This window comes from Perognathus longimembris, chromosome 13, assembly GCF_023159225.1.
Source record: "Perognathus longimembris pacificus isolate PPM17 chromosome 13, ASM2315922v1, whole genome shotgun sequence".
Lineage (NCBI taxonomy): Eukaryota > Metazoa > Chordata > Mammalia > Rodentia > Heteromyidae > Perognathus > Perognathus longimembris.
This window is the reverse complement of record NC_063173.1, coordinates 34272210-34286775: the sequence shown is the minus strand read 5'-3', so window position 1 is coordinate 34286775 and position 14566 is coordinate 34272210. Positions and strand designations below refer to the sequence as shown.

At 38.0% G+C, this 14566-nt stretch overlaps 1 protein-coding gene across 2 annotated transcripts; it reads right to left on the bottom strand.

Annotated features, from left to right (window-relative positions):
• Positions 1 to 3510: 3510 nt before the first annotated feature.
• LOC125362161 (ADP ribosylation factor like GTPase 14 effector protein) lies at positions 3511 to 14163 on the bottom strand. 2 transcript variants are annotated; one of them, XM_048360843.1, is made up of 5 exons: positions 9625 to 9726; positions 9262 to 9398; positions 7710 to 8202; positions 5769 to 5896; positions 3511 to 4833 (listed from the first exon to the last, which is right to left on the bottom strand). In XM_048360843.1, exons 3-5 carry the CDS (start codon positions 8130 to 8132, stop codon positions 4605 to 4607), a joined length of 780 nt encoding a protein of 259 aa, XP_048216800.1. In that variant the 5' UTR covers positions 8133 to 8202; positions 9262 to 9398; positions 9625 to 9726; the 3' UTR covers positions 3511 to 4604. The 2 variants fall into 2 exon arrangements, with proteins under 2 accessions (XP_048216800.1, XP_048216801.1); XM_048360844.1 differs by lacking the exons at positions 9262 to 9398; positions 9625 to 9726 and adding an exon at positions 14076 to 14163 and having other exon boundaries at positions 3512 to 4833.
• Between the last annotated feature and the right edge of the window lie 403 nt (positions 14164 to 14566).

The following is a 14566-nucleotide window of genomic DNA, read 5'->3' as shown; positions in this document are numbered from 1 at the left end:
TGAGTTACTTCAGATTTGCAAGTTTTGGCTTATAGCAAAGGTTTAATAAACTAAATATTTCTCTAAGTTCATCTAAACTTTAGAACTGTATTTATTTTCAAGGACACCAATGATAAAAGATATTTTGAAATAAAAACCTTAAAATACATGAAACTAAGAAATGCATGCAGAAGAAACTCTGAATTTTATCTAATTTCAACGCAAGCATCAAATCAATATCAAGAAGAAATGAAAACATCTGAATACCATTATTACAAATGAGTAAAAATATCCAGCTCTCTAAAATACTATTACATATCAGAAAGTCACTATGCACTTGACTTTTTAGCACTTTTAGTATTGGAAATAACATGTATAACATACTGGACTCTGCTGAATTCTTGCTCATTGGGAGCTACTGTGTTACATTCTTCTCTATACCATCACAGACTTAAGTGTCCAGTAAAGATAGTGAGGAGAATATGAGCAGATGATGTAACTTTGCCAGCACTACGCTATAAATCACAAATATGAGCCAGTTACATACTTTTAACTGCTTGGCAAGTTCATTAATTCAGACCGTGCTATCATAATTTTCTGTTCATTTGACTTAGGACTGAGTTCTACCTATGAGACTATAAGATTATAAAGAGAATGCTTCAAGGATTCAAACTTTTTAAAATACAAAGACATTTAGCAGCAAGTATTGACAGTAAAAACAAGAAAAAATGGACCATTATGAGTGTCTTAGGGAAAATTACCACAGGCCATGCTGTGTTTGTGTAAAGGAGGTTAAGGGCGATGAGAACTCTGAGACTACAAGGAGAGTAGGAATAAAGATGTGGCTGTGGGTCACAGCTGCTTGCTCTTTTTTCTTAAAATATAACGAAAGTTCCCTAGGGCATTAAAACCACCTTTGACCTTTGTTGAAATCTTAGATGAGTAGACCTAACTTTCCATCTGTTACTACACTGTATTTAAACACTTAAAGGACAGTCACATGTGAAGAGGAAATGATCATCCTACATAACTGCAAAATCCAGGTTTTATTTCACCTTATGTGCTGCTTTGCAATAGGCCCGGAGCTATCCCATGATTGACTAAACCCCCTTCACTGAGGCAAAAATAGACCTTTTCACTTTATAAGTTGATTATGTAAGGTATTTCTTATGATAATGGAAAGCTAACAGATTTGTGGCAGTATGATACAAAGTTGCTAATCATTGTATAACAAAAAATACTTCATCATTTCAAGGGCGAATAGAACAACATATTGTAGTTGTGCCACTGCATGGAACTCTAACAAAATACCATACCATCTAAAGTTCTTTCAAATGTATATTTTGCATTTAAAGATGGAATGCTCTTCCATTTGAGATAATGATTTATGTGGTGTATTTCCTTTGTTTCCTGGAAGTTAAATTATCTTCATAAAATCAGGCAATCCTTACAATAACATTGAGAATTAAACTCTACAGAAGACTATTGTATCTTCCAAACAGAAAGTGTTGAAGATGTTTGACTTAGAAAAAAAGCACTATCTTTTCAAGTGCTTCCACTCTCTAAGTCAAAAGAAATGAAAAAAAAAAGCTATTTTATTTTCAAGATTTTTTTCCCCATTCACTGGAGGCTATTATGTAATTACATGTCCATTGCTTAATTTGGAAATGAAGAGACTGGCAGAAGTAGGAGCAGAAAAAAAAAGTTTATGTTCATGAAGAGACCAGCAGATGTCAGCAAAAACTAGGGTCATTGGAATTTTGCACAAAGATATTAAGCTGTTTCTAGCAAGATAATCATATTGCAAGGGGAAATCTCCAATTACCAAATTCAGTCAAGAAATCTTGGTTTTCTACATTGGGAAAGAGGGGTGTGAGAGGCCATCGTGAGACCTGTTTTTTCATAACAGCACAAATTTCTGATGGACTAAACTACTCTGCCTTGTTATAAAACAAAAAGTCTGCATCACTATTATGCTACCAAACTACACTTCAGATGTGCACTCCCATACAGGCACTCCAATACATGTTCAGGGTTTCTGCACATAAAGCATCTGTGAGTACAGGAATGCACATATTTTTCTGGGGAGGTAGTTAATAGTTTTCCTCAGGGGTCAGATGACATTTATTTACATGCCTTTCTAACATGTGACTAATACATTATAAGACAAATATTAGGGCCTTATGCTAACTTCTCTTAATAGGACTACCATAAAGCAGAAGGGTTTGTATAACACTTATCTAATTTTGAGATTAATAAAATTTGGGAATAATTTAGCCACTTTGAATATTTATGAAAAACAAAAGGATGTCACTTCACTGTATTTTCTATAATTTTATATTAAAAACAGCAAGTTAACCTGTACTGTTATTTTCTTAAAATACAGCCTACTCTGCATCAGCTATAGCTGTGTGAATATTTTGTATACTGTTCAGTCACCTAAAGGAACATGAAGAGTATCAGAAAAAGTATGCAAAGGATTTTCTTTTGAAAAAACAAAAACACAGATCTAGAATATGCTAAAATGTAGCTTTTTAAAATGTTAAAGCCACCAGAAATATATTCCTACTTGTAACAAAAAGAAACTTCATTTTAATTATTTTTCTTAAATTACTAGTACTGAGAACTTGAATTCAGGGGCCTTGAACTGGCTTGCTCAAGACTGCCACATTATTATTTAAACCACATCTCTAGCCCATCTTTTTGGTAGTTAACAGATAAAGTGTCAGACTCTGCTGCCTGGGGTGGCTTTGAAAGTTGACTATTGAGTTCTCAGCCTTCTGAGCAACTAGGGCTGACAAGTGGGAGCTATAGGAGCTCAACTAATTCTTATGATTTTAGTTTATTTCTCCAAAGAATATAAACATTATCAGTTTGAATTCAAACTTAAATGCAAATGAAAAAAATGTTGAATAAGACCTAGTGATACAGAAAGTTCAGATCTAATTGGAGTGTGTAATTCTTGTAACAAACGATTTCCAACATTCTGAAAAAGTATCCAATCAAGCATGTGATTTAAAAGGAAGTATATAAAGTTAAACCATTATTTTTACTCAGCTGAAATACAGATGAAGGAATTGATAAGGTAACTGGACTTTTGAAAATCAGGTCAAAGAAAAATTACATTTAAGGCCAGGTGCCAAGTGGCTCATGCCTGCAATCATAGCTACCCAGGAAGCTAAGATCTGAGGCTTGCTGAAACCAGCCTGGGCAGGAAAGTCCATGAGACGCTTATCTCCAACTAATTACCAAAAAGCTGGAAGTAGAGTTGTACCTCAAGTTGTAGAGCACTAGCTCTGAGCAAGATAGCTCTGGAACAGTGCCCAGGTCCTGAGTTCAAGTTGCAAAATGGGCACTAAAAAAGGTCATACTCAATTTTAAAGTTGAAAATGGATTCTACTGAAGTAAAATAACATAACCAAACATAAATGTAAAAATTAATCTTCAATGGTCAAGCTATAAATTTAGTTTCAAGTATAGCTATGTTTCAAATTACTGAAGGCTTACTTGATTAAGTGAAATATATTTAAAGGCAACAAAACTGATAATAGCCTATGGCAGATAGATGTCTTTTAAAAAGTACAATGATACCATTTTCTCATCATGTAAATTCTTAATACTTAAAAAAATTGCATCAACATTTTATGTGTTTCTCTGTTTGTGTTTTTTTCATTATCACTTTGACAGGGTTTTTATTTTAATGGTACCAGGGTTTGAATACAGAGCTTTAGGCTCACTTGGGTTCCTTGCTTATGGCTTTGTATCTCCAGCCTGGCTTTTGGCTGGTTGTTGTGGAGATTCTAGGACTTTTTTATTTCTAGCACTCTCCTGCAAGGGGCTGGCTCGGAATCTCATCCTCCAGAGCAACTAGGATTACAGGCAGGAGCCACTGGTGCAAATCTGAAAAGGAATTTTTTTTATACTCTTAATTACTCCATATTAATTTCAGTATCATAGATGCAATCTATATTCCCTTATGTATGCGCTGCATGGCTTTGTACATATATAATTTTTTGTCAGTAAAAACAAATTTCCACAAATACATAGTACACTATATGATTTGCTGTAGTAAAATATTTTTATTGAAGAAAAATAGATCTAAGCACTTAATTTCCAAAATAGTTTAGCATTCACCTAGGCAGCGATATCAAAATCAATTTATTTTGTTCCCAGCTATGCAGTCACTTATAAAATAGAGGGGATCAAAGATGTGGCCATGTAAAGCAATCATAATAATCAATGAAGGAAACCATTCCGTGGCCTTTAAATATCTGTCAAAACATTAATACTTTGTAAATTATTTGTGCTTTCAATGCTGTGAAATATTCACAGTAAATACCCTTTAATGTGAAAGTTTGTTCCCACCTTTAGAGACCCAGTTATGTTTTTCCTCACAGTGTTGAAAGGGAAACGTGGAAACCTACTTGTCACATCAACTCAGGCTTATAGCTGACTGCCAAGAAATGACTCCTCAAAATTTACATCAAATAATGATTCTTTAAGCACATAAAACACTACCATACTACTACATATTGAGTTGGTTTCCACATCTTAGACAATCTTAAGAGGGACAGAATTTTAGAAATAGAGGATCTTTAAAGAACCCATTAGTTTGAGACTACAAATTATCCAGCATGCTTATTATGGATGATTTCTCCTCCTTCAATTTCTATTTGCTCATAGAGCCACTTGCGGTCACAGCGGCATTCAGCCCCACATTTGGTAGAGCCACAAGAGGGACAAGCGTAGAAACATCCTAAGCAGTCTTCATCGAGGCAGTCACAGAGGTCCATCCCACTGAAAATCAGGAGACCTTGGCTGTCGTAGACCTTACTCTTTGCTGGTATCACTTGTCTGTAAAATAACACACAACGAATTACATCTCAAAAATATGGTCATGAGAAAATTTAAGATAAAATGTTTTGAATGAGGGATGAAGTTTGGGTGAAGTAGTACATAATGTATCAGGATCAGACCAGTTACATAAATGAATGTTCAATAAGAGAACTCCATAGAAGAGTCAATAATTATCAGTATTAAAAGAAATAAAAAAAAACCCTGCAAACATCTCTGAAGTTGATCTAAAAGTCAACCAAGAAAAGGACAATAACTTTGTCCCCAAAGGTTACTAATCTCTTCATTGCTTTTGAAAAGTACTTGTCATTACATTACGCTACTCTGTAAGCTTTTAAACTATAACTAATCTGTTTTTCTTTAATTGCTTCTAAGTTTAGACTAAAAATATTCAAATCAGTCAATGGAAAATGGCATATGTCCACATGTTAAATGCACTTAAAAATCATTGTGAATGATTATATTAATATTTGTTTTAGAAATATTCAATCCAAAGTAGTTGTGTGTGTGTGTGTGTGTGTGTGTGTATGTACATGGTAATGGGCTTTGATCTCAGGGCTTAACATTTCAGCAATGGTCCTGGACCTAACATCATATTTTAAGGATTTAGTTTTCTCATTCTTTGTTTAAAATACTAGAATACATGTAAAACATAAAAAACAATCTCCAATTATCATAACATTAACTTACCTTACAACTGCCATCCAGGTAGGAGAGACATACAAACAATATGATACTGGTTTTCATAAAGTCAATTACATTAATTCTAAGGTATATATGTTTCAACTATTTTAACTCTCATGCCAAAAATATTATCATCTTCCTTTTATTGCTACATTCTTGAAACAAGCCTTAGAGTCAAAAGAGATGCCTTATGAATGTATATAATTAACACCCAAGGCCTTTGGAGGTTTTTACTCATGTTAAAAACATACCTGTCTGATCCAGCAGTTGAACTTTTTGTAAGCCTCCTCTTTTCTCTTTTCCCAGTTTCTGGAGCAAATTCAGTTTGCTTTCCTGGGTTTGTAAACTGTAGTGACCTCAAAGCTTTAGCAGTTCTTCCCTGAATAAAGGTAAATATATTAATCAATCAAATCTTTACATAAGACAACCAATACCAGACTAAGTATTTTCCAAAACATTCCTTTTGACTGAAGACAGTTTGGAACACACACACAGACAAGGTCTCAGGAGCCCAAATGCAAGAGCGTCTAGTTTTCTAGAGCAATAGTCTAACTTTATGATTATTAATAATATTTGCATTATTTGACCTACAGTCTCTGGCACAACAGAAGCAGCAGAGTACTGGCATGGAGAAAATGACAATAGCTGTTACCTCCATGGGAAAGATGACTGAAAACACCATTAATTAACTTGAGGGTACAGAACTAGGTTTCATAGTAACAATTTTTGGTTCATAAGAAAAGTTTTTTTTTGTTTTTGTTTTTTTGGCCAGTCCTGGGGCTTGGACTCAGGGCCTGAGCACTGTCCCTGGTTTCTTTTTGCTCAAGGCTAGCACTCTGCCACTTGAGCCACAGTGCCACTTCTGGCCGTTTTCTGTATATGTGGTGCTGGGGAATTGAACCCAGGGCCTCATGTATACGAGGCAAGCACTCTTGCCACTAGGCCATATCCCCAGCCCATAAGAAAAGTTTTTAAGAGGACAGAAGTAATACAGTTTCATGTTCTAAACAGTAAAAGTAAGTGGTATTTCAAAATGCCTCCAAATACCTAACATCAAGGTAAAGTAGGGCTGGGAATATGGCCTAGTGGCAAGAGTGCTTGCCTCCTACACATGAAGCTCTCGGTTCCATTCCCCAGCAGCACATATATGGAAAACGGCCAGAAGGGGCGCTGTGGCTCAGGTGGCCAGAGTGCTGGCCTTGAGCGGGAAGAAGCCAGGGACAGTGCTCAGGCCCTGAGTCCAAGGCCCAGGACTGGCCAAAAAAAAAAAAAAGGTAAAGTAGGTTTGGGCAAGAAAATAGATAAAGAACAGAGGATAGGATGAAGACATCTGAAGTGTCAATATCATTAAGTATTTATAATGAACTACACATAACACTGGGTCCTGCCAATGTGTCTCAAAAAGGAAAACAAGAGGAAAGAATATAAGTTAAAATTTCAAGTAACTTTTAATCTGGTTTATTACTATTACAAAAAGGTGAAAACATTCCAATGGCAAGAACTGTAAAATGACTATAAGTAAAAATTCTGAAAAGTGTACCTCTGATATTCTTTCTTATTCTACACTAAAACCAGTTTCATAAAATCTTAAGTTGTTCTGATATGCTAAAATGATCTGCATGTTAGCATGGGAAGGAGAAGATAGCTATAAAATATTTAATACCTTTCATAATGTAACAATGTATGCTCTTGACCCTGTGGTCCTAAATTTAGTCCTGAATTCAGAAATAGAAGTGAAACCTATAAGCATTTAAAAATCTCAGATAACAACACAGTGACAAAGACTGAAATAAAAACCAATTATTGCAAGTAAATTATGTGATCCTCCTTGTTCTCATAGACTTGGATAAAAAGAGGAATTTTTCTTGCTACAGTTCTTTGATGTCTTGCACATTCCATTTCCTTACTTTGATAATTAGATCATCAGATAATCAGTTTGGTAGGCCCTAGATTGCCACACAGCCCTCCTATGGTCCTATGAAACTGTTATTTCAATTTGGGCATATTTTGTCTTCTTTTCTCAAAATTACTTTATTACCCAATCTTGACCTTGGATATATGAAAACATTTTGAAAAGCAATTTCCTTTTACCTTTCAAACTTTAAATTCACTGTATCCTAATAATGTATTTCCTATAGTTAAAACAGAATTATACATTGTCAAATACTAGAGACAATGATGAATATACATACATCCAGTTCAGGTTTCCGTCTCTGGCGGTCCTCAGAATCAACATCCACACTTCCATTGATTATCTGGGTACATTTTGGACAAAGCTTCCAACCAGGTACGAGTTGTCTTCCAAATTTTGCACTCAGAAAAGTTGCATCATCTAAGTCAATAACATGCAAATTCTTTTTGGCTAGCTTTTTGTGTATGTTAAATGGGTCACAACATGACTTCTGCAAATCCTCAAATCTGTCAATGTAAATTTTTACATGATGAAAGCAAATTGTGTTGTTCCCAGAAAGTGTCATTCCAGTTCTAAGTTGAAGTAAAAGCATATCATTTGAGGACAATTCTTGCAAAGTCTTGAAACCTGTATGACGAGTATAGTAGGTTTTATGGCACTCATTTGTGGTACGAAGCTGGACTCCAACTGAACATGGATCCATGATTCTTGATTCTAACAGACTTTCCCTGTTTTGTCTTGTGACCTCTCTTAAAGACCATGTGCTGATCACTCTATAGAGAAAAATATTAAAGACAGATTTGTTTTGTGAATTTTTAAATTTGGAAAACAAAAAGTTTGATAAAATTAAACATTGTTTAAAACAAGAAAACTTTCACCAAGAAAGAAATAGAAAGGTGTTAAACAAAAGCCTACAATAAACAGTATATTTTATCACCATTTAGACATGTTCTTGTAAAATCAGAACTATACAAAAACACTTATTATTCAATTCTTATAGAAGGCCATTTTAACAGTATAAGGATGGAAATGTAAGGAATAAAAAATACTATTTGAAAACACAAGTATCTATGTAAGAAATACAAAAAGTTCAACAAACAAACTACTATAAAACTTGTAAGAGAATTTAGCAGGAATGTTGGAAACCAACAAAACACTTTAAGGTACAAACCTTACAAAATACATGTAAGACCTTTACAGAAAAACTTATCAATCTGAAAGACAAATAAATGAAGCTGTATATAATGGAAAGCCTGATGACTATAAATATGCCGATTCACTAGAAATTCATCTGTAAAATCAAAGAAAGCTATTCCAATCAAAATACAATTAGCTATTCTATATTCATTCGGTTGGAAGTTAGCAGGCTGATTTATATAAAATGATAGAGGCCCAAGAAAAGCCTTGCAGGAAAATAAACTATGATATTTGTTAGGAAGCTATTATAATTGAAAGTGTTGTATTATTATAACTGATCCATCAACAATTGATGCTGAGCTATATGATATGTTATTACTATAAATTAATGAATACTGTATATTAATACAGAATGGAACTTAATTAGCAAACCATATGAAAAGACACAATCAAATTTCCCTGTATAAACAAAAAAATTACAGATTAAAGAATTACACATGGGAAAAAAAACTAAAAATGTTAATAAGAAAAGACTGTGTAACAGTTATAATGAAAAGATCATTGAAGGAAAAAATACAAGAGGATATGACATATTTAGTCATATACTGCAGGTAACTCTTGTGCCCTATACACTGGCAGAAATGCTAAATTGCTTTTGAAAACAAGTTGAAAAAGAACGTATCCTGAAACCTCGCACTTTGCCAGAGATGTTGGTACAGGAGCAATGTATCTCTAGACAAGCCTAAGTTACACACAAGAACTCTCCTGTTGTTTTTGAAAATGAAAAATGAGAAGTAACCTAAAAATATAAAGGGTGCAAAATGTTGGGTTACTGGGGCTGGGGATATGGCCTAGTGGCAAGAGTGCTTGCCTCTTATACATGAGGCCCTGGGTTCAATTCCCCAGCACCACATATACAGAAAATGGCCAGACGTGGCGCGGTGGCTCAAGTGGCAGAGTGCTAGCCTTGAGCAAAAAGAAACCAGGGACAGTGCTCAGGCCCTGAGTCCAAGCCCCATGACTGCCCCCCCCCCCAAAAAAAAAAAATGTTGGGTTACTTATACAAGAAACTGTACATAACCACCACCTGAAGGAATCACAAGTCACATAGAAAAATCTCAAAACCAATCTTTAATCAAGAAAATTACCCAATACAGAATATTAATGTAAATTTTTCTTTCTTTTTTTTTTTTTTTGGCCAGTCCTGGGCCTTGGACTCAGGGCCTGAGCACTGTCCCTGGCTTCTTCCCACTCAAGGCTAGCACTCCGCCACTTGAGCCACAGCGCCGCTTCTGGCCGTTTTCTGTATATGTGGTGCTGGGGAATCGAACCTAGGGCCTCGTGTATCCGAGGCAGGCACTCTTGCCACTAGGCTATATCCCCAGCCCTAATGTAAAATTTTAAACATATAACAGTAAGAATATTTAACATATGAATACACAATAAAGGAGAAAAAAGTGTAAGTACATCTAAGAAGTTTTATTTTCCTAAGATTTGTAGAAAAATAAACCTTGGTAGAGGGGCTGGGGATATGGCCTAGTGGCAAGAGTGCTTGCCTTGTATACATGAGGCCCTGGGTTCAATTCCCCAGCACCACATATACAGAAAATGGCCAGAAGTGGTGCTGTGGCTCAAGTGGCAGAGTGCTAGCCTTGAGCAAGAAGAAGCCAGGGACAGTGCTCAGGCCCAGGACTGGCCAAAAATAAAAAATTAAAAAAATAAATAAACCTTGGTAGAGAAAGATTGAGCCTTACCCTAATGCCCCAGGGGCATACAGACACCTGGCAAAACCTCAGGTATTTGTGAACTTGCTTTGCTATTCAGGCTGGGCAATTCATCTAAGCCCAGCTGTAAACAGTCCATTGTGGGTCCAAGGAAAAGCCACTAACTTCCTAAACCTAGAGGACTTAATAATCTTTGCCTCCTGGCTCAGGGCCCTTATAAGTCTGGTCCCAAATTCACCGCCCTGCCCCCCCAACCCGAAGGTCTGTGCCTCTTGCTGCTCCTCAATAAACAGTCCTTGCCTGAGTTCTTTTTCCATTCTCTTCCATTTTCCTAACAGGTAGCACATTCATACTACTTTATTTTCTATTTGAAAATTTTCAAATAAACTAAAATCAAACCAAACAATCAACAAAAACACCCCACACTAAGTTGTATTCTTAAGAGAAGATGCAATTAAATACCACTGAATTCAGTGTGCTGGTAGAAGATTACAAAATCTAGTTCCCGCATGTCTGTGCTCATAAGCTTTGTTTCTCATTAGAAATGTTAAAAAAATTAAATGTTACTAAACAGTTTAATTAAAAACTTCTTTTTGGCAGTACTGGAGTTTAATTCAGGGCCTCTTGGTTGCCAGTGCTCTATCATGTGAACTATAGTTTTATTTATTTATTTTACAGAGTCTCATGCATTTACTGGGGCTGGCTTTGAGCTATCCTTCTACCTCAGTCTCCTGGTAGCTGAGATTACAATTCTCAAGACAGGGCCTTGATTTTTTAATAATTAATTAATTTTTGCCCTGGCTGGCCTCAAATCATGATAGTTCTGTCTGCCTCCAAAAAGGCTTAACGATTCAGCCAACTTTAAACAAATATGGGTCCCAAACACATCAGATGAAATAGCTCATATTATAGTAATAATTAGACCTTTTCACTTAAAGCAAAAAAAAAAAAATGGGTTAAAAGGAGGATATTCTTAGGAAAGAATCACAAAGGCACCATAGCTATGTGGGTCTGACCATATAAAATAATATTTATCAAAATGAACTCCAGGAAATGGAAGCAAGAGGTGTTTTTTTCCTCTGTTGCTGTTTCTGCTTTCTTCTCCTTTCCTCTTATTTGTTCATTTATCTGTCTTTGGGAATATAAGGGGGGAGGCACAAAAATGGCAGGCCAAAGTCCGAACAAATGTAGTAGTGATACTTAGTAAATACTATATTGAAAATGAACTATACTACTTGTAGGTGGAAAGAATAGTAGAGAACCAGGAATGGAGTAACATTGTTAAGAGAGAAATGTACTCTTTACCAGACATATGTAACTAACCCCTCTTTTCATCACCTTTACAATAACAATTGCATTCTTTTAAAAATTAGTTTAAAATAAACTGATGAAAAGGAAAAAGAATAACCCAGAGATAATGATAACAAATTATGTGGCAATAAGACTGAGCAAAAATGAGAAACCTTTCCAAGTATTCTCTTATTTTGTTACTAGTCTTCCAAGATGTGAATAAAGTACTGTAACACTAGGGATGTTCAAAGAAAGTGAACTATAACCATTCTGTTGAATTTCACCTTTAAATACAAAATAAACTGAAGCAAGATATCACTTGCAAGTGCTACATATTCCTGGTGAAACTACACTATATACAGGTTATTTTGCAGTGTGTTTTCTGCTTGGAAAACTTTTGACCATTTCTCTGTCTGACAATGATTATTTATCCTCAAGAAACCAACAGCATCTTCATCCATATGCTGAAGCCTTACCTGTGAGCTACTGTAAAGGTTTTTCCATGTTCCCACACTTTCAATGTATTGAATTTCTTTTGCCTTCATTTACACAAGGGAGGTGCTACATGATGTTATTTTCTCCATCAACCCATATAAAAGAATAATTTCAAGGCCTTCCTTTTTCATAGCAGTATCTTTTTGTTGTTGTTACTTGTTCATTTTTTTCTATTGTATATTAAGCTCTAGGCAAGGAATTCCTTGAGCCTGATTATAATTGTGGCTTTTCTAATTAGCATAATACTGGAACTTAATAGATAGTTAACATCTTTTGAATGAACATATGTTCAGATACTCCCAGAATCCCAAACCAACAAGGCAAATCTCCCTGGAATCAACGTGATTAGGTCTCAATTTCCAGAAATGATGCCCAGCTCTACCACGATATGCATTTTTGTCAAAGGCATAATCCCTTTGGTTCATGTATATATACTGAAATGACTTAAGTCAGGCGCAGGTGCTCATACCTGTAACCCCAGCTACTCAGGAAGTTTGGATCTGAGGATGCCAGTTAAAAGCCAGCACAGGCAAAAATGTGAGATTTTAATCTCCAATTAACCACCAAAAAGTTGGAAGTGGAGAAGTGGCTCAATGTGGTAAAAGCACTAGCTTCACACAGGAAAAGCTAACTTATCTATCAGCTCCCATGCCTTGGGCTTAAGCTCCAGTAACCTTTCCTCCACCCCACCCACTCCACCAAAAAAAGATTCAAATCATTATGACTGCCTACTATGTTCATGGTATCAGGATATTAAATAAAAATACGGACACATATGTATGCATATAGGTACACCCACATTATGGGGTCTCAACCAAACAGCTATAAGTAAAGATTAATGAACTAGGTGCTGGTGGCTCTCGCCTGAGTACAGGATACTCAGGATGATGAGGTTGGCCATCACAGTTCAAAGCCATCCCTGGTGGGAAAGTCCGTAAGACTCCTATCTCCAATTAACCACCCCAAAGTAGGTAGTGGAACTATGGCTCCAGTGGTAGGATGCTAGCAGCCTTGAGTGTGAAAGCTAAGGGGCAGTGTCCAGGCCCAAAGTTCAAGTTCCAGTACACACACACGAATCAGCATCTGGAAGCATAATCAGGCCCTGAGTTCAAGTTACAGTACCAACACACACACACACACGAAACAGGATCTGGAAGCATAATCAGGCCGAGTTCAAGCTCCAATACCAACACACACACACATACACACACACACACACACACACCAGGAAGCTCCAATACCAACACACACACACACACACACACACCCCAGGATCAGGAAGCATAATCAGGCCGAGTTCAAGCTCCAATACCAACACACACACACACACACACACACACACACACCCCAGGATCAGGAAGCATAATCAGGCCCGGAGTTCAAACTCCACTACCAGCACACAAACACACACACGAGAAACAAAGGATCTGAAAGCATAACCACGGCCACTGAAGAATGTGAGGCAAGGAGAGGATAGATATCATAGATATCAAGTCACTGGCCACCGTGTCTCACACATAAGAAAGGGACTGGGGGCGTGGCTCAAATAGTAGAGCACGTGAACAGGCGGAGAGACGCCCTGGGTTCAAATCCCACTACCACAAGCAACAGCAGGCAACGCTTCCAGAGCGCACACACGCACTGTCCAGGCCACGGAGGCGAAGGCCGCAGTCAGCTGACTCTGGAGCTCCAGGGCTTCCCGGACTGCAGAGCCCATGGAGAACAGGACGCGAGGATCCCGAGGCCGGGCTGGCGGGTCCCACGGGTTCGCGGTAGCCCGGGGCAGGGGCGGGAGGATACGAGGAAGGGCAGACTCGGGATGCGGGAGGACCCCGGAGGCCGCAGATCACACAGCCCAGTCCTCCTCACCCGGGTAGGCCTCCTGTTTAACCAACTTCCCTAAAGGGATTGCTAGAGGTTCCCCCCGGGGTTCCCTCCAGACGCACCACCGCATCTCCACACCCCCAACTCTTCCCCATGCCGGCCCGGTCCCCCCTCACCTCCGTTTCCAGCCGCCTTGGCCGCAGCGGTCCCCGAAGCATCCGTCCCGGCAGGACTCCAGTCGACCAGCAGCTGCGCGCTGTACCAGTGAGAGGACCCGGGGCGGGGCTAGCGAGGCACCCGCGCTACCATGGAGACGAGCGCCTGCGAGGCCTAGAGTGGAGCCCAGGCGGCGGGCCCTGCGAGGGCGGCGTGGGCTGAGGCTGGAGGACTGGCAGGAACCCGCAAATGACTCAAGATCGGGCTGTGGTTGCTTCACCCCGCGGGCGGGGGATTTGCGGTTGCTTCGTGGCGTTGGGGAATTGGCGGCTCCTTGGAGACCCTTCTCTTAGGCAGGTTGCCACAGGCTTGGTTTGCCTGTGCGGTTCTAGGTATGGACGTGGTAACCCACAGGTTGGCAACCCCGTATCCTGAAAGGGGAGTAATCCGAGTTAAAAGGATCTCAGGAAATGGACTTGGGTTTTATTTTACTTCTTTGGCTCCAAATGAA

Bases quoted from the DNA above. Each gene is read 5' to 3' on its own strand.
- LOC125362161 (XM_048360844.1), bottom strand. From the start codon at position 8,132: ATGGATCCATGTTCAGTTGGAGTCCAGCTTCGTACCACAAATGAGTGC. The intron at 5,897-7,709 runs GTATGTATATTC...ACCTTTATTCAG, and splicing joins GACGGAAACCTGAACTGGAT to GGAAGAACTGCTAAAGCTTT. The intron at 4,834-5,768 runs GTATGTTTTTAA...GTTATTTTACAG, and splicing joins TCAACTGCTGGATCAGACAG to ACAAGTGATACCAGCAAAGA.